This window comes from Antechinus flavipes, chromosome 2 (assembly GCF_016432865.1).
Source record: "Antechinus flavipes isolate AdamAnt ecotype Samford, QLD, Australia chromosome 2, AdamAnt_v2, whole genome shotgun sequence".
NCBI classification, from domain to species: Eukaryota; Metazoa; Chordata; class Mammalia; order Dasyuromorphia; family Dasyuridae; genus Antechinus; species Antechinus flavipes.
Window position 1 is genome coordinate 278,174,846 of NC_067399.1, and position 21,032 is coordinate 278,195,877.

Consider the following 21,032-nt stretch of genomic DNA (forward strand, 5'->3'; position numbering starts at 1 on the left):
GCCCTGTTTGTAGTGGCTAGAAACTGGAAATTGAATGGATGCCCATCAATTGGAGAATGGCTGGGTAAATTGTGGTATATAAATGTTATGGAATATTATTGTTCTGTAAGAAATGACCAGCAGGATGAATACAGAGAGGCTTGGAGAGACTTACATGAACTGATGCTGAGTGAAATGAGTAGAACCAGGAGATCATTATATACTTCAACAACGATATTGTATGAGAATGTATTCTGATGGAAGTGGATTTCTTTGACAAAGAGACCTGAGTTTCAATTGATAAATAATGGACAGAAGCAGCTACACCCAAAGAAAGAACATTGGGAAATGAATGTGAACTATTTGCAGTTTTGTTTTTCTCCCTGGGTTATTTATACCTTCTGAATCCAATTCTCCCTGTACAATAAGAGAACTGTTCGGTTCTGCAAACATATATTGTATCTAGGATATACTGCAACATATCTAACATACATAGGACTGCTTGCCATCTGGGGGAGGGGGTGGAGGAAAGGAGGGGAAAAATTGGAACAGAAGTGAATGCAAGGGATAATGTTGTAAAAAAAATTACCCTGGCATGGATTCTGTTAATATAAAGTTATTATAAAATAAAATAAAATAAAATATATAATTAAAAAAAGGTAGATAGTTGATAGTTGTGAAAATCTAAAAAACATTAAAATATGGATTTTTATTATTAAATCAATATTTCTTCTTCACATTATTAATAATTAAATATTTAAATATTGAATAAATAATAATATATTAAAATATAATAATAAATATATTATAAATTATAAGTAAATATAAAAATAAAAATAAAATAATAATAAATTAAATATTTAAAATTAAAAAAAAAAAACCAAAACAACGATACTGTATGAGGATGTATTCTGATGGAAGTGGATCTCTTCGACAAAGAGAAGATCTAACTCAGTTTCAATTGATCAAGGATGGACAGAAGCAGCTACACCCAAAGAAAGAACACTGGGAAATGAATGTAAACTGTTTGCATTTTTGTTTTTCTTCCTGGGTTATTTCTACCTTCTGAATCCAATTCTTTCTATGCAACAAGAGAACTGTTCGGTTCTGCAAACATATATTGTATCTAGGATATAGTACAACATATTTAACATGTAAAGGACTGCTTGCCATCTGGGGGAGGGGATGGAGGGAGAGAGGGGAAAAATCGGAACAGAAGTGAGTGCAAGGGATAATGCTGTAAAAAATTACCCAGGTATAGGTTCTGTCAATAAAAAGTTATAATTATTTTTTTAAAAAAGTTTCTTCATTTTTCATGCTTTTTTGTTTTGCAATATGGCTAATATGGAAATGTTTTACAAGACTTCACATGTTTAAATGATATCATAGAACTTGTCTTCTGAATGAGTGGGGAAGAGACGAATGAGGGGAGGGAGAGACCGTGAAACTTAAATTTTTAAAAATAATAATTAATGTTTAGTTGTTGGTGGATCTGTGAACTGATCCATTCATTTGGAGAGCAATTTGGAATTAGGCCAAAGGACTATGAAACTGCATAGTCTTTGATCCAGCAGTGTCTCTACTGAGTCTGTATCTCAAAGAGATCATAAAAAAGGAAAAGGATCCACATGTGCAAAACTGTTTGCAGCAGCCCTTTTTGTAGTGGCAAGGAACTGGAAACTGAGGGATGCCCATCATTTGGGGAATGTCTGAATAAATCATGGTATATGAATGTTATGGAATATTATTGTTCTGTAAGAAATGACCAGCAGCATGATTTCAGAAAAGCCTGGAAAGATTTATGTGAACTGATGATAAATGAAGTAGAACCAAGAGAACATTGTACACAGCAATAAGATTATTTGATGATCAACGTGAGTGAAGGACGTGGCTCTTTTCAACAATGATGTGATTCAGGCCAATTCCAATAGACTTGTGATGGAGAGAGCCATCTGCACCCCGAGAGTGGACTGTGGGGGACTGTGTGGATCATAACAATTTTTTCACCTTTTTTGTTGTTGTTTGCTTATTTTTTTTCTTTCTCACTTTTTTTGTTTTGATCTGATTTTTCTTGTGCAGCCTGATAAATGTGGAAATATATTTAGAAGAATTGGACATGTTTAACCTAGATCGGTGGGAGGAAGGGCAGGAGAAAAATTTGGAACATAAGGTTTTGCCAAGGTGAATGTTGAAAACTATCTTTCCATATATTTTTGAAAATAAAAAGCTACTATTAAAGTTTTTTAAAAAATGAATGTTTAAAACAAATAAAAGAAAAAAAGCAATTCCTGCCTGAGAGGAGGTTACAGTCTAACGGCAGAGACAACATTCAAAAAAACCTGGTTCTTGGGCCCACAAGGGTGAGCTCCGCTCAGCCTCAGCCCCGTTAGAGCGGAGAGAAGGCCGCCTCCCTCCATCCGAGGGGAGGGACTCCGCCCCTCCCCGCCCCCTCGCCCTCCGCCTCGGCGGAGGAGAGCCCCGCCCCACGCAGTCTAGCGTCAGGACCTGGGCCCTCCTCCCGCACCTCGTCTCGGACTTCGGCTCCAGGCTGCTGCGTAGCGGGAACCGGCCCTCTGCAGTCACGAGCCCCAGACCTCAGATTGGCAGTTGGCGACATGGACGACAGGATTGATAATCTCTCCGTGGTGGTGCACGGACCCGGGGACCTGCGCTTGGTAAAGCAAGAAGGGAGGTGGTGGTGGGGATCCCGCTTCCTCTGATCCCTGAGCCTCCTCTCCCCAACACTCCCGGGCCCAGCACCGGCCCCCAGCCTTCCCCGAAAACATGTCCCCGCCAGATTCTGTCTCTCCACCCCTGCCTCTCATCCAGCCCCAGCGACCCCCCCCCTCCAAGGGCCCAATTCAGCCCCGAAGTATTCCCTCAACCCCCCTCAATTTAGGTACACTCAACTTGGGGTCTAAAGCCTTTGGGATTGGGAAAATGGGGTGCAGTCACTCTCCCCCGTGCTAACTGTAGCTGCACCCTCAGGTGCATTTGCACCTCTCAAAAGCGATACCAAGGAAAAACAAATGAGGTGACCCCTGAGATTCCTGGCCCATCCTTCTCTGAACCCTGGATTGTCTCCTAGCCTCGAGTATTCCCCTCAGTCTTCATACCCTGAAGGAGATCCCCCACTGTGGGTCATTATAGGTCAGTCAGTTCCCTCTACAGCCAATTCTGTCTTAATTCTTTCATTCTTCCCTTTTCTTTGGATTTTTGCCGTTTTCCATTTCCCTTGAGACTTTCCAAAGGTCCGTTCTCCTTCTCCAAAGGTCGCGATCTCCTTCTCCCTCCTTCCCCCCAGGTGCTTGACTTGCTTCCTGGATATTTGTCCTTTTTGGCCCATTCCTGTCTCCCATGCCCCTGGCTACCTTTGTCCCCCGCCTCTGGGGGCGAAAGATCCAGCAACTGCCCATCAGCGAAACTTTGGCCAATCCTCCCTTCACTCCCTTCACTTGAGCTCAGGTTGCTCAAGATTGGCAGTCACTCAGAGCACAAGGGAAGACTCTCCATCCCATGTAATAACTACTCGTGTTTTTCTAGCACTTTTAAGGTTACAAAATCCTCTTCTCATAACTTAACACATTGAAACAAGTTCAAGAGATGGTGGTCTCTTGTCAGTGTCATTCCACGCTGAGAATCCAGATGTCTTTTACCTAAGTGCTTTTTAACTGCGCCCCACTATTTCCCTTAGTACCTTTTGTGCCTTTGAAGAAAATAATCACATTTTGATTTTAAAGAAAAATTTAGAGTCTGTTGTATCAAACCCCAGATTGTCTTTTTAGGGCTTCAGTTTCCTCATTGAATCTGGACTGGTGATATCTAAGGTCATTTGCAGCTCTAAACAACTTACTGTTTTGTGATTAATAATTAGAGAGATGTTCCTTGAGATATTGGTATAGGGAGAAATAAAGTGTCCCAGGGTAAGTGGTCAAACTAGTTCTGCACCGAATTCACAGCCATGATCATCATTGACCCATGGTGTCCAGTACCCTGCCATCTCAGCCTTGTGTTAGATACATTGTGAGATGATATTTGGAACATTGGACTTGGAATCAAAATTACATAAATTCTATTTCACCTTAGAACTTGGGAAAGTCACTAAACATCTCTCCTTCAGTTTTCCCATCTGTAAGATCGGGAGGTTAGACTATTTGATAACCTTTTAAGTTTCCTTCTAGTTCTGAATCTCAGGTTCCATATTCTAACTGATAATATTGTTTTAATTTAATATTTTGTTTTTCCCCTATTAACATGTAAAAACATTTTAACATTCATTTAAAAAAATTTTGAGCTCCAAACTCCCTCTCTTCCTTCCCCTACATCCTTTTTGAGAAGACAAGCAATTTGATAATGGTTTGACATGTGCAATCATGGAAAACATTTCTATATTAGTCATATTGTGAAAGAAAACAGATTTGATACTATATTCCAAGAAGAGAGTTTGATATTCACTTGTCTTTCCTTCCTGACTTTCCCCCTTCCCCTTCCCAATAGTCCTTCAGCTCAGCAGGCAGAAATTAGTCCCACTATAGTTATTTGCCACCTTTTTTCCAGAATAAAGCAGGAAGCAAAAAGAGAGTATGAGGATGGGCTGTGTAGGTTACAATTCTGGGATAAACATTTGTATTTAAATATATGTGAGACAGGCAACCTTGTAAATAGGGAAAACCTGAATAGAGAGGCCCATCCCTTAGATACCCACTTATCTTGAACATTGATTGCAGAGCTATTGCATAAGGGAAAGATTCTCAATAGGAATTCCTTACAATTATGAGGGATCATTTGGGTATGCAAAATTTAGAGACCAATATTTCATGGAGCACCTGAGTTTTTAGTGAGAAGTATCGAAAGAAAGGCTGGATTTGGGGATGAGAAGGACAAATTTTGGATCTTTCTCCTGTTAATTACCTGTGTGACTTTTGGGTCATTCACATCATTTCTTAGACCTTATTTCCTCATCTGTAAAAACAAGCCACTTGTATTAGATAATCTCTCATATCTGTCTCTGAAATCTTCTGTTCCCAGCTGGGTTGTGGTGGTGGGGGTGGTGGTTTGCCTTCCATTCTCCAAGGGCACAGTGACATGCAAGTGAATCGGATTTAAGTGAGGGAGGGCTGTGCAAGTCACTGCCTCACCTTCCCCTCCAGAGCCAGATCATGGCTCCTAGAGATGGTCCTGAAGGAGTTGACTGTGAAACACACAAAGGAGAATTTACAGACGAGACCCAAGCAGAGACCCAATAGGAAGATCAAGGCCAGTGTTGTAAACGCAGCCACGAATTAGATATTAGTTCGATTGGTTTCCCTTCCTACAAGAAGGCTTCAGGGCCAAAGTAGGGTGGATGGGCAGGGGCAAAATGCTGGGAAACAGGTCCAATGGCTTCTGGAGAAGGTGGGCAAAACAGAGAGATTCAAGCAGTCCCCACCTTCCAAACAGGTTTTATTTCATGTGGGGGCTGGGGAAAGCCTATCTAACTTATAATGTAGAACTTTTAAATCTATAAGATTATTATCTATGATAGCTGGAATTCCTACACCAATAAAATCACAGGTTGGTAGCTATCTGATAGTTGTAAGAAAATCTTAGACTTAGGAAAGATTTTAAACATTGTCTAGTTAGTTTTCTCCTTTTTATTTTGAGGAACATTCTGGCCTGGTAGCTTAAGGCTGGCCTTGGGAATCAGGACAGTCAAGGTTTTTGCTCTATTTATTTTGACAGATACTAAGAAAATGTCAAAATGTCTCATTGCCCCAGGCTACTGTTTAAAATACAGATGAATTTTCCCTTTCCCTTAGCAAAGGTCCATATAGGCAGTGAAATAATAATAGTACTGATTATGCCAACAATAAGCTAGCATTTATCTCAAACGAGATATTTGTAAAAATGAGGACAGCCAATGAAAGTGCCTGAATTTGGAAGATGAGTGTCTTGTAGCAAGAACAGCAAGGAGTCCAGTATCACTGGAATGAAGAGTACGTGTGGGATGGAAGTATGACATGTAAGAAGACTGGAAAGGTAGGTGGTGGTGGTGGTGGTGGTGGTGGTGGTGGTGGTGGTGGGATAGGGTTATGAAAGAGTTTGAACATAAAATAGGGTTTTGCATTTAATCCTGAGGACAATAGGGAGCCACTGGAGTTTATTGAATGAGGTCTTAGAAAGATCACTTTGATAGCTCAGAGGAGGATGGGTTGGAGTGGAGAGAGACTTTTGGCAGGCATAATCAGGAGGTTATTACAGTAGTCCAGTCTGGAGGAGACAAGGGCTTTATACCAGGGTGGTAGAAGTATCAGGAGAGAAGACTATATATTGTAGAGATGTAACAAGGGTAAAAATCAACAGGACTTGGCAACAAATTGGATTTAGGATATGAGAGAGAGTGAGGAGTCAAGGATCACATTTGGGTTTCAAGCCTGGGGGATGGTTGTGCCCTTCATTGTAAGAGCAAAGTTTGGAAGGGGTAAGACTTTAAAGGGAGAGAGATGACTTCAGTTTCAGGCAAGACATGTTGAATTTATGATGTCTACAGAATATCTAGTTGGAGATGTACAATAGGCAATTGTATGAAAGGCAGATAGGAGTACAGAGTTCAGAGAGTTTAGATCTGAAAAAGTAGATTTGAAAATCATCAGCAGAGAGATGATAATTGAATCTGTGAGAACTGATAACATCATCAGGTGAAACGGGGAAAAGAGAAGGGCCCATGGCAGAACATAATGGAACAACCATGATTGTCGGGCTTGACCTAGATGAAGGTCCAATAGAGAATCCCAAGGAGTGGTCAGATGGGCAGGAGGAGAACCAGAAATTTTAAGTGTCCCAAAAATTTAGGGAGAAGAACATATCATGGAGAAGAGAGTGATGGACAAAAAGGTTACACAGAGGATGAGAATGAGGATTGAGAAAAGGCTATTGGATCTGGCAATTAAGTATCATTGATAATTTTGGAGATAGCAGTTTCAGTTGAATGATGAGATTGGAAGCAAGATTTTAGGGTCAAATACAGGGTGAGAGAAGAGGAAGAGGAGGTATTTGTTGAAGACAGCTTTCTCAGGGAATGTAACTACAAAAGGCAGGAGAGCTATGGGATGATAGTTACTGGAGATGGAAGGATCAAGTGAGATGTTTTGAGGATGGGTAGATGGACATACTTGTTGGAAGTATAGAAGTAGCTACTGGACAGGGAGAGAAAATATTTTAGAGAATGGGGATGATAGAGGAGACGATTTGCTGAAGGAGATGGGATAGAATGGAATCATTTGTGTAGGTAGAGGCATTGATTTTGGCAAATAGAAGCACTTCTTTTGTGAGACAGATGAAAAAATAGTGGTAGAAGGTATTGGGTGATTTGAGCTACAGAGGAGAAAATGTAGCTTTCAAAGAATGTCCTTGGTTTTTTTTTTTTTTTTTTTAATTAAATATGTGGTATTCCTCAAGGTCCTAAGATCCTCCAGGAGAGTAATTCTTTTCCACCATAGTCCATTTGATTGCAGGTTGACTGAAAAACAACCAAATAATAAAAAAGCAATCACAACACTAAATTCAAAGGCAAGGATAGAAGATAAACAAGTTTAATTATCAGCTCCTGTGCCTTTGCTAGGTAACTAGTTGATCTGCAGAAAAAAAGGAGATATACTTATATGTAGGATTTCATACAGCTTTCACATTACAGGTAGCAAAAAGCACTTATGTGAGGCTGTTCATCTGTTTTCCTTATTTGGGAGGTAAAATAATAGGGACAAGATGTTGGGTGGTTTTCCTGAAACTCAAGCTTGGGTTGTAGTTTATTAATCTTGTTTCTTGAATCACCTAAAATCCTGGCTGTTCTGGTGGGGATTTTTTCCCTCTAGTTAGTGTCATCAGATCATCTTGGTATGGGACTGGAAATACAGTTTAAGACTAATTTTTTCTGGCAAAAAATGTCCCCCCTCAAAAAAAATCATAGCATACAAGTTTTATTCATTTCTTTCATAATTCTCAGCTGAGAGGGTGGGGAAGGTTTGGGATACTTGAAAAGGGATGAAAAGGTTTAGAAGCATCTCTGTGAGGGCCCAGTTGAGACTAAATAATATAAATTTGTAATGGAGCCAGTTAGGATTGTTGCATAATTTTTGCCGCTAGGAATAAAGACTGTGGATGATGGGAGTGATCCAAGGCTGAGGTATGACAGGATATAATTGATATGATAAGAAGGCCAGGGACTCAAGAGGAATATAGAGATGAACCTGTTCACCAAGAGGTCAAGTTGGGGGGAAAAATTGTGGCTAATTTAGGGTTGATAGACTAAAAGAGACTTGAGAACTCAAGAGATTGGAGGTCACGGTATGGACAAAGTAGGGCTTGGTATTGGCAAGTAGTTGACTAGGATAAGAGAAATTCAGAGTTTATGAACATGGAGGGCGTATATCTTTATATTTGAGAGAAGTGAGGTGTTTGAGTATTAATAAGTATGTTGAAGTGCCCTAGTTTTGAGGTAAGGAGTAGGGGAAGAGATAAAAATGGTGAGCCAGCTGTTGAATTAATTGAGGAGGTTAGAATGTCCCTGGGGAATGGACAAAACAGTTATCAGGATTTTGACTGGGTGGTAGATGGGGATTGTGTCAATCTTAAAGGAGAAATTCCTGAGTGATAGTGGTAGAGGTAAGGGCAGCTAGGTGGTACAGTGGCTAGAGCACCAGCCCTGAAGTCAGGAGGACCTGAATTCAAATTTGGCCTCAGACACTTAATGCTTCCCAGCTGTGTGACCCTGGGCAAGTCACTTAACCCCAAATACCTCAGCCCAAAAAAACAAAACAAAACATAGTGGTGGGGTAGTGTACAACATACAAACAATGATATGTAAATAAGTTATATCCAGAATAAAATGGAAATAATCAAGAGAGAAGGCAATAGAATTAAGAGAGATAGGAAAAGGCTTCCTGTAGAAGATGGGATTTTAGCTAAGGGAAATGGGGATGGAAATGAAAAGGAAAATTATCCCATGAAAATGCCTGGAGTGGGAGATAGAATGATTATCACTTATTTTTCAAGCAAATAATGATTTCACTAAGAAAAGGTAAGGGAGCAAGGGAGAAAAGGCTAAGTTGATGTATGTGGAGGCAATTATATAGGGAAATAGCAAGAGTAGATTGAATTGTAAAAGAAAAAGTGAGGAACACTGAGCCCAGTGGAATTATTGATATTTTATTTAACTCTTAAAAAACACAGGGAGGTAAGAGATAATGTCCAAGCATTTAAAGTGATTGAAGTGTCCAATCATAAATGTAATCTAATGAATAGCCTCTAGGCTAACATGGTATCTAGGGAAGGAGAGATTTTTAACTATGTACAATTTGAGGAGCAGCATGGGTGTATCCTGACTGTTATTCACCACTTTTTTGGGGGGGGAAATATGGAAGATATCATGAAAATAGAGGAGTATGGACACTGGCTTAGCTAACCTCCAAGGAGGTGTTTTTTTTTTTCCCTCAATAGTATTTTATTTTATTTTTTAATGTTCATTTATCTTTATTTAAAAAAAATTAATAATAGCTTTTTATTTTCAAAATACATGTAAAGGTAGTTTTCAACATTTACCCTTGCAAAAGCTTGTATTCCAAATCTCTCCCTCCTCTAGATAGCAAATAATCCAATATAGTCAACATTGATTTTTCTTAAGATTTTGTGTTCATTTTTTCCCTTCTCTCCCCTTCCCAAAACAGCAAGCAGTCTGTTATATGTTAAACTTGTACAATCCTTTTGAACATATTTCCCTATTTGTTATGTTGTATAAGAAAAATCAGACCAAAAGGGAAAAAAAAATTTGAGAAAGAAAAAGCAAAGGAGACAAAAAATATGTTTCAAAACAATTTAATCCACAATTCATAGTCCATATCTGGATGTGGATAGTGTTTTCCATCACAATTTTTTTGGAATTGTCTTAAATCATCACATTGCTGAAAAGAACTAAGTCTATCACAGTTGATCACATAATCTTGTTGCCGTGTACAATGGTCTTCTGGTTTTGCTCATTTCATTTAGCATCAGTTCATGTAAGTCTCTCCAGGCCTCTCAGAAATCCTCCTGCTGGTCATTTCTTACAGAACAATAATATTCCATAACATTCATATACCATAACTTATTCAGCCATTCTCCAACTGATGGGCATCCACTCGGTTTCCAGTTTCTAGCCACTACAATAAGGGCTGCCACAACTATTTTTGCACATACGGGTCCCTTTCCCACCTTTAAGATCTCTTTGGATTACTGACCCAGAAGAGGTACTGCTGGATCAAAGGGTCTGTACGGTTTGATAGCCCTTTGGACCTAGTTGCAGGAGACTGTTTTTATTGTTATATACTTAGGATGGAGAAACAACTTAGGGTAGAGAGATAAAGGACTACTTTTTGGAGGCAGAAAGGCCTAGATTCAAATCCTTCACCTCATCCATAACTCTGTGACTATGAGCAAGTAGATAACACATGATAAGGTCCCCTCTCTTGGGTTCAGACCAAGACAACTAGATAGCAGTGGATATAGCGGGATGAGACTGGGTTCAGGAGTTCAAATCCCCATGTTAATAGTGGGGTGATCCCAGTCACCTTCATCTCCTCAGCTGTAAAATGGGGATGATAATAGCACCTAATTCCCAGCACCTAATATATTAGATAATATTTGTAAATATTTCAAACTCACTCCATTCCCTCTCATCCTTGTTAAAAAAAACAAAAAACAAAAAACAAACCCCAAACCAAAACCTAACAGTTTTTAGCACATACTTCACAGATTGTAACATAATTCAGAGATGGAAATCTATGGACATATGATAGCAAGGAATGTAGAAAATCTATTCTCTACTTTCAGGTACTATATACCATAGAGAGTTATTATTAAATATACTTTTTTTAGAGCAGTTTAAATTTACCTTGGATACTTCTCCACCTATATGATCTTGGATCCCCCCAAAAAACCTTTATTTTTCTTATCTGTCAAAGGGATTGGATTAGATGCCATCTGCTCTGAATCTTCATCATAAACTTTGGTTTTATAATCAACAATTCAGGGCAAATTAAAAAAGAGCCATTTTAGTTTGTAGTTCATAAAAATTATTAGCAGTTTATATTTATTCTATGATTACAAAGTACTTCATGTACACTGTTTAATTAGAGATGTTTTATCTTATTTAAACAGAAATTCTATATATATACTTTATGGTTACAAAACATTTTGTGTTTAGTGTTGCATTTTGATCTACATAATAATCAGTCTGGGATGTAGTTATTTTCATCATTTTATAAATAAAAAGTTGCATGGACTTTTTGAAGTCACACAACTGGTAATAATAACTCATACTTATTTGTTGAGTTATTGATGATATTTATTTGTTGTAATGATAATAACTGATGTGGTTTGAGGACCAACATGATGTAGTTGAGGTAGACACCAGTTGATGGTAGGTACCAGAAGTTGAAGTCTGGTCCTGTGAAAAATTCACCATGGCCATTCTCTTTGGTAAAAGGTGGATTTATTTAGGGGAATGGGTTACAGACAAAATGAAGGGATGCAAATAGACACTGGGAATGGTAAATATGAAATAGAATTGGGAGAGCATGGAAAGGGGTTTTCCTAAAAGGGACATAGCACCCTTAAAGACCTAGTTAGCTATAAGGAGGAGAAGTGGGATGGAGAAGGATAGGGGAGACACCACATGGCATTGTGGGTATGAGGGGTAAGGAGAAAGACACTGTGAGGCAGAGTGCAGTGGCAGTCATGGGATGGCCCATAAGTAGGAAAAATTTAACTTCTGGGACATGACTAGGAATTGTGGCAGGGCACAGCAAGATGAGACTGGTGGAGGCCCCACAGAGGGTGGGCATCCGGGTTCTGCCATAAATTAACATTTCAGACTGGATGACCTCCCTAAGGGATGGGATCATGGAGCTAAACTGACCTCTATCAGAGCCTTCTCCCTGCCTGCAACAATAACCCACATTTATTTAAGGTTTAAGAAAACACTTTTCTTCCTAACAAACCTGTGAGGATGGTTGTTAATGCATTTATTATTATCCCTATTTTACAGATGAGTAAAGCAAGGTTCAATTAGATTAAGTGACAGGGAAGTTGGTGGTTGAGTGGGAAGTGCTCTGGATTTCCAGTCAGATTTTTGAACCTAGAACTGGTTGTGCTCCAAGGGCAAATTACTTCTCTCTGGGCTTCTTGTTTCCTCATCAGAAGAATTAAGGGGATTCCTAAAGCCATCTCTAAACTTTGATTCTTAGTTTCTGAGTAATGCATCTGACTTTGGAATGTTTAATAGATTATGTAATTTTTTTAAAACTAGGAAGAAAATTATATAGTTAATCTTTAAGAGAACTATTGTACTTTTTCTTCATTGCAATTGTGAAGAACTGTGGTATAGCTGATTGTTGATTGCTTTTGTTTTTTCTCCTTTTTTGTTACAAAAGATATCTCTGGTTAGGGAAAGAAGAAAGGATATATTCAGAAATAAATAATGCAGCAACAAAAACCATCAATAACAATTTTTAAAATTAAAACATTTATTTTTAGAAAAATCCAAAATAACCATGAGTTGTATTAATTTAATTATTTGCATTCATATTTTGTTGCTAAAGGGAAGTCAGGATTATGTAAAGACTGTGCTTGAACTCTGAACAGTGGCTCAGTTTAGGGTTTGGCCGACAGCCTGGCTTTCTCCTGTGTCTTTCACTGAACTGTGGGATTAGAATTTCAAAGGAAAACCATTAATATGTAATAGGATTATACTTTTAATTGATCTGAGTCCAGGTGATGAGGGTAGGGTTGTGAAGGAGAGGTATGGCAGGGATGGGTGTGAGATCCTCCTTCTCCAAAGCACCAAGGTACCGGCGGCTAGCGAAGGAAATTCTCTTACAAAAAGACTGTGATAAAAAAAAAAGCTTTTATTGTTAGAAAGACACCAAGATAATTCTCTTGGCGGGCAATTATCATTCTCAAAAGAGAAGTGATTTTTGCAAAAAGACATTTTCTGAAGGTCTACTTTATACAGAGATAGAACAACAGAACAGAATAGACAAGATTACTCAAGTTTGTGTATGAAAGGGCATATTCTCTGGATATTCTTCTTGGCTCCAGAGGATGTGGGACCATCTAGGTTTGTATATGAAAGGAGTCATTCTCTGGAAGTTCTTCCTGGTTCCAGAGAATGTAAATCCATTTAAATTTGTATGACTTTTTATTAGTGATTTTACATAACTTTATAAGGCTGTCTGGTTTCGCTCTCATCACAGGAGTCCTGTTGATTAATTTCATAACCAGCCTAGACCTGTTACCTAAGATATCTAAAAATTTAACATTTTATTTTCATTCCTTCAAAAAAGGGGGAAAACAGTTTCTTCCAGATTGAGCTATGACCACTGGACATCATACTCAGTTCTTTACTCCGGTTAGATTCTCAGCAAAATCAAGCAATCTGAAGCCTTCAGATAGGATTTCAAGTATAAGGTTGTTGTGAATTCTTACTGTCTGAAAAGCCAGTAGAACTGCTTCCTGTTTGACCTAATTGTGAGAATACTGCTTCCTTTGTTCTATACCCTTGCTGTTGTTGGTGAAATTCATTTCTATTGTTTGTCGAACTTTGTAAAAATCCTGGGTTTATTATGCTAATTTCAAAGGAAATTGGAACCTAGATCTGAAACTTCTGTCTCCCCTCTCCACCTTTGGGCAAGTTGATTCTTTGCTTTTTTTGCATCTTAATTAAAATCTATAAGAAGCCTTTTGAAGTCTCCTTAATTTTAATGCTTTCCCTTTGAGGCTGCCTCCAGTTTATGTATTTGTAGGTAGTTTATATGTTGTTTCCCTCTTTAGACTGTGAGTTCCTTAAAATCTGGGGCTGTCCTTTCTTCTTCCTTAGGTGATTACTAAATATTTGTTTATTAGAAATCCTATCTTGGCCTTGCTAACTACCTAAGTTATCACTTTGAGAGGCTCTGGACTGTTATTTAGTCAATCAGCTAGCATTCTGGACTCACTAAGTGCAGAGCCCCATGAGACTTTCTTTTCCCCCAAAAAGAAGTTTCTGCCCTCAAGGAGTTTATATTCTCCTAGTGGGATATTGCTTATATATAAATTACTATATAATTTCTATAAATTCAGGATGTATGCAAAATAAATATGGAGTGATTATGTATATTTGAAATTTGGAGTGGAGAGGAACTTCACTGATGACTTTGGGAATCCAGAAGGAAGTGACCTTTAAAATGAAACTTGATAGAGAATTTGGTGTTCTCAGAGGTGGGGATAGAATCCAGGGATGGAGACCAGTTTATTTGAAGGCTGATGATAGAATATTGTATACTGGGAACATTGGCCACAAGGGAAAATGGAAATAATTTTGTGTGAACTGTTTTGAGGAAATAGGCTGGAGCCAGGTTGCAAATAGGCTTTATTTATTTTTTAAACTTTTGCAAATATGCTTTAAATGACAAAGAGGGGAGTTAGTATCCTTGGATCTTAGTGGCAACTGATGAGGTGCAAATGATGAGGTTAGTGGTAGTGAAGAGATGCAAGAATTGGGGTGGAGAATCCCCTCTGGTTGGCACAGGTACAATGTGAAAGAAGTCACAAACCTGAAATCTGTGGCAAAAAGGGAATTTTATTGCTCACTAAAAAGGATGCTTTCCTAGAGGGCAAAACTCTTCATTAGGAATTTGACAAAGGTTAACACTGAGGAGAGAATATCTTCAGAGTGGGCAAAAGTCCTGGCAGAAAGCTTTGCCAAGAAGAGAGCTTCCTTAGCAAGCATAATCCTGTTTCGGACTTCTGCAAGATTCAGGGTTCAGAGTTGTCTTTTATTAGCCATCTGAGGCTTGGGTTTCAATGTCCAGGTCTAGCTAGATTTCCAGTTGAAAAGAGATTACTTATTTTGGAGTTTTGACCCACTCAGTAAGGACTATCAGGCTGAGATCTCCAACTGAACGAGACCACTTAACTTGGGAAGAGTGTTGTCTGGGAAAAGTGTGCTTTTCCCAGGGGAGAGCCTGGAACCCCGAATCATCCGTTTTTTACAGATTAAAGGGGACACAGTTTCAGGATTCACCCTCATTAAAACTTTTTAAAGACTTTTATTAATATCTTTTGGTTTTGCATTGCCTAGATTTCTTCCCTTTATCCTTTCCCCTTCTAGGGAGCTGCCCCTTAAAACAAAAAATTAAAAGAATAGAAAGAGAAAAAAATTCACTAAAATAAATATATTAGAAAAAATTTGAGGTTAGATGCAATATTTCACACCTGTGGAAAGGAGGAATAGGAAAGGTCTTTTCATGTTTCTTCTTTGGGGCCACAGTTAGTCTTTGTAATTTTATGACTTTTGTTTCAAATTGCTTTGTGATTGTTCTTTCTAGTTACATTATCATTCCATTGAAATTGTTCTCTTCAAAGCTATTAATGATCTCTTAGTTGCCAAATCCAATGGCCTTTTTTCAGTCATCAGAGACTTTGGCATCAACCTTTTGATGAGCACAGGGCAGAGTTGTGGGAACCCCCTTCTAGTGGTGCAGGTCCTTTGTAAATAAACTCACAAACCCCAAAAGTTACACTGGCAAAAGAAGTTTATTGGCACTGGGAAGTCAGCTTTTGCAAAATGACTTTCTTAGTGGCAAGGTCCTGACAGAGAAGTAAAGGTCTAGCAGAGAAGTCCTGGAAAAGAGAGAAAGTTCTTAGCAGAGTGTGTGGGTCAGAAACCATTAATTAAAAAACTGGATAGATCTCTACAAGCAAAGCAAAGTTTATTATATGTTCTCAGGAGAATCGGGCGTCCATGCGTTGAGCAGACAATGGAAGAGAGGAAGCACCGTAGGGGGCAGGGTAGATGCTTTTAATCCCTAACGCAAATTCCCCCTCCCACCACTGACCCTCATCCTTATTGGCTGAGGATCTTACATTCTAAACGCTGGAACTACCCAAGAAATTGAACTTGACCAATAAATATATAGATGCCCATATTTGGCTGAAATAGGGAGGATAACAAGAAGGGGGCTTAAGTATGCCCTTAGGGAGATAGCAGGGAGGAGATTGCAGGGAGGAGACTTTAAGTATGCCCTTAGGAAAATAGCAGGGAGGAGTGAGTGAGACAAAGAGAGGTCAAGGTTGAAAGGAGAATGTCTTCTCAGTGGGCAGAGAATCCTCGAAGGTGGCTATGATTCCTGCTTTGGCCTCTCTGTGAGGAGTTGAGCCCAGTTCCTCTTTTTATAATTGAAACTTTGGCTGGAGGCTGGGGCAGTTTGAGTTGAAATCAGACAGAGATCTTCGCTAATTGAATGAGCAGGCCTAGACTAATCTTCAGCTCGATAGAGGGCAGGATCAGTAGTGAGTGTTATCAATGGGGGTGTGCGGGTATCCTCCAGGATAACCGAATGAAACTACTTGTCTTGATTCCCTGGGGAGGGTCTTTTGCAAAGGGAAGGGTTCAAGGAGAGTCTCAAGGAGTTTCTACCTCCCTCTCCCCCCAAGTCAGAGAGAGTTAGTTTCGGGGCTCCTTCGTTGGCTCTCCAACTTTGAAATTCTCTTTTCGTTAGGTTTTCTGGACACAGTTTTTTCCTAGTTCTTCTTCCCTTACCCATCTGACTGCTCCTCTGTCTCTAAAGTATCTCTCAAAGCTCTGCCCGGGACCCTCTTCTCCTCTATATTACTTCACTTTATCTCAACAGCTTTCATGGGTTTAATCACCATCTCTATGCTATTAACTCTCAAATCTATCGCACTCCCAAATCTCTCTGCTGATCTCCATTCTCACATTTCTAATTCCTTTTCAGATATCTTAAACTGGACTTCCAGGAGACATTTTAAATCAGACATACAAAAGCTCCTAATCTGGGAGTCATCCTGGATTCCTCCAAATCCAGTCTGTGACCCAAACCTCTCAATTTCACCTTTACAGTCTCTCACATGTGCTTTTCCCTTGTGTTCAACACTGCTACACCTCCGGGACAGACCATCACTGCACACAGAGATTATTTTAATAGTCTGCCTCAGGTTTCTTCCCACTCCAGTTTTTCCACCATTCAGCTACTGGAGTGATTTCCCCAAAGTATAGCTCCAACTGTGGCATCCTTATCCCATACCCAATAAACTCCAGGGGCTCTCTCTTGTCTCCAACATCAAATAGAAATGCTGTTTGACATATTTAACCTAGCCCCTTCCTACCTTTGCATTCTGCTTACACCTTACTTCCCAACACCTGCTCTTTGATCACTGACCTCCTGGCTATTCCACAGACAAGAAGCTTCTGGTCCTGGCTCCTGGCATTCTCTCTGTCTATACCCTATGGCTGGAAAGCTCCCCCTTCTCTCTGACTATTAAACTCCCTGGCTTCCTTTAGGCCCCACTTAAAATCCCACCATCTTACAGGAAGCCTTCCCCAACCTTCTAAATTCAGATACTTCCACTCTTTTTTTTGCCTTTCCTATTTATCTTATATGTAACTTGCTTTGTTTGTATTTATTTGCATGTTGTCTCCCTCATTAGGTTGTGGGCTCCTTGAGAGCAGGATTCTCTTTTGGTCTTTTTGTATCTCCAGGATTTAACACTGTACCTGACATATTAACAAATGCTTCATAAATGTTTAAATTTATCATAATCATAAATTGATTATGATTAAATAAATCATAAATTTATTGATTGTAGACATTATATATATTGTTGTCCTGGCCCTGCTTACTTCATTGCATCTGTTTTTAAGTCTTTCTATCCTTCTCAATAGTCATTCTATTTTTTGTTTCTTATAGCACAATAATATCCCTTTCATATATTACAATCTGTTTAGCCATTTTCCCAATCAATGAACATCTACTTAGTTTCCAATTCTTTCTGGCCACAAAAACTTCTACTGTCGGCCTCATTGGCCTATATGCTTAGCACTTGGAGGTTCTTGGGCAACGCAGCAAATGCCCACTTGCTGCCTGTGTCTTCTTGAGCTCTCTGGCCCTCAGTTTTCTCCTCTGTAGAACTAAGGGATTCAGTTAGATGGTCTTTTGAGTTTTGTTTGAACTTTGAACCTTTGCTTGGGAGTATCATTTGGGCAACTGGTGAGAGACTAGAGGCCTGGAGGCCAATTTGGAGGCTGTTGCCAGGCAAAGAGGTAGAGGGAAGTCCACAAGTTAGAAAAGGTATAACAGGAGTTCTTGACCTGTGGCCACAGGGGCATTTGTTTTTTAAAAGCATTTTAATAATTGCACTTCCATGTAATTGGTTTCTTTTGTGATTTTATGAATTTTATTTTGTGAATTTAAAAACATTATTCTAAAAAGTGGTCTGTAGTCATCATGGATTCCTAGAGGGCTAAATATATCCCTCCCCAAAAAGGGGTGGGTGGGAGTAAGAGCCTTTTTGTTGTGGTGCAGTTGTTTTCAGGCATGCCTGATTCTTCATGGCTCCATTTAGGGTTTTCTTAGCAAAGATCCTGGTGTGGTTTGCCATTTCCTTCTCCAGATCATTTTACAGATGAGGAAACTGAGGTAAACAAGGTCACACAGTTGTAAGCATCTTAGGTTGACGAAGACAAGGGCCACCTCATACTTCCTAGAGAGACTGCATTAAACTTAATTTGTACTTTATTAAAAGCACAATTGTTTGTGCCCTGGGGGTTATTGTTGGTTGTTTTCTGTCGTTTCTGACTTTTTGTGACCCCATTTGGGGTTTTCTTGGCAAAGACATTAGTGTAGCAGGCCATTTCTTTGTCCAGATGAGTTTTTATAGATTTTACAGATGAGGAGACAAAGGCAAACCATGAACTACCCAGAGTCATACTCCTAGGAAATGTCTGAGGGTGGATTTGAACTTGGATCTTTCTGTCCCCACTCTTATCACCACCTAGCTGCCCCAAGAACCTATAGTAAGATGAAATAGAAGAAGGGACTGCATCACTAATGATATTTTAAAGCAGTTTGTTTCTCATAGATATAAAAGTGACTATTTGCATTGTAATTCCACTGCAGTATTTTAAGAAGTAACTTTTTAAAGTTTTATGGGTGTTTTACATTGCATTAAAATTGTTTGACCTTGAAACTTGGAGTAGGATAAATTCTTTTGCGGGATTTTGATTCGAAATACCAGGAACTAAGTTTGGATTCTAAAAGTCATTGTTCAAGCGTGAATACATTCTGGTTGCTCAGTTATTTTTAAAACATTTTGGATCAGCCCACACTTTAAAAGGAATCTTTAGATCAGTGTTGTGGGTGGATTTCAGTGCCTGAAAATGGCTTTGCCTCTCAGACAGAGTCAAGGAACTTGAAAAGGGTGACTTCAGGGAGTAACATGTGATTTATTTTAAAGGAGAAAACTAAGCTCTCTTTGCCAAGGAAATTGGAAGAAGGTTTTTTTATTTGTACCCACACATGACCTTAAGAAAAGAAGATAGCTAAGACTATAAGTGACAGTGTTTTCTTTTTTTTCCTCCCTTTTTTTTTAAAATAACTTTTTATTGACAGAACCCATGCCAGGGTAATTTTTTACAGCATTATCCCTTGCATTCACTTCTGTTCCGATTTTTCCCCTCCCTCCCTCCACCCTCTCCCCTAGATGGCAAATGTCCTTTACATGTTGAATAGGTTACAGTATATCCTAGATACAATATATGTGTGCAGAACTGAACAGTTTTCTTGTTGCACAGGGAGAATTGAATTCAGAAGGTAGAAATAACCCAGGAAGAAAAACAAAAATGCAAGCAGTTTATATTCATTTCCCAGTGTTCTTTCTTTGGGTGTAGCTGCTTCTGTCCATCCTTGATCAATTGAAACTGAATTAGCTCTCTTTATCGAAGAGATCCACTTCCATCAGAATATATCCTCAAACAGTATCGTTGTTGAGGTATATAATGATCTCTTGGTTCTGCTCATTTCACTTAGCATCAGTTCATGTAAGTCTCTCCAAGCCTCTCTGTATTCATCCTGCTGGTCATTCCTTACAGAACAATAATATTCCATAACATTCATATACCACAATTTACTCAACCATTCTCCAATTGATGGGCAGCCATTCATTTTCCAGCTTCTAGCCACTACAAACAGGGCTGCTACAAACATTTTGGCACATACATGTCCCTTTCCCTTCTTTAGTATCTCTTTGGGATATAAGCCCAGTAGAAACACTGCTGGATCAAAGGGTATGCACAGTTTGATAACTTTTTGAGCATAGTTCCAAATTGCTCTCCAGAATGGCTGGATGTGTTCACAATTCCACCAACAATGTATCAGAGTGACAGTGTTTTCAAGGGAAAAATTCTGACCAACCAGCTTTTATGGGATAAAGAGTAAAGTTGTTTAACATCTGTTCAGCCCCTCACTAATGTCTAACATCCCTTAGAGATGAGAAATCTGCAACCTCCAAATCTCTTTAATATGCCTGATTGACCATCAGAAAACTTTGTGACCTGATGAAGACAGGAGACTTAAGAGACAGAATGAAAACTCAGGCTGTCATAGCAGAGCTAAGAGGTTTTGTATAGCAGCTGGACCAATGGAAGCACATTACCACAGGATTAGTTCAGGAATAGATCATGAAGGAAAATCATCAAATGGAGCAATTTGACCAATGAAGAACCACAAATGAAAAAAACAGACATATTATTCCTCTTTAAAAATGTAATTGCAGTTTAAAATGTGAACTATTTAGCACAGGGCCTACTATAATCTTTACCTGATCATATATTGATTAAACTAAAGTGATAATGTAAAGGAAGACTGTTTCTCCATTTTAAAGAAAAGCAACCAGATTTAAGAATTGAATAATTGAGGATCACTTAGCTCAGTATTTATAATTAATGATATTTTACCATGCCACAAACTATGATTATGTCATGTACTACTATATCATCTTTTGCCCTAAACTACTGTAATAATCTCCTAATTAGTGTTTCTGACTTACCTCTCCCCAGCCTAATTTATCTCAACACAATTGCCAAAGCAATTTCCCTAAAATGCAGATCTGATAATGTCGATTTCTGTTTCAATGAATTTCAGTAACTTCTCTTCTAGGAGTTTTTAATCTGGGGTTTATAAATAGATTTCAGGACACATGAACTT

General features: G+C 38.9%; 1 protein-coding gene across 1 annotated transcript in view; it reads left to right on the forward strand.

The window, feature by feature from the left end:
- The first annotated feature begins 2,389 nt into the window (after window positions 1-2,389).
- SORD (sorbitol dehydrogenase) overlaps window positions 2,390-21,032 on the forward strand; it is a 62,703-nt gene continuing 44,060 nt past the window's right edge. Inside the window, exon 1 of the mRNA XM_051977253.1 lies at window positions 2,390-2,654. Coding sequence (XP_051833213.1) covers window positions 2,595-2,654 — 60 coding nt within the window. The 5' untranslated portion in view covers window positions 2,390-2,594. The remainder of the gene's footprint in view (window positions 2,655-21,032) is intronic.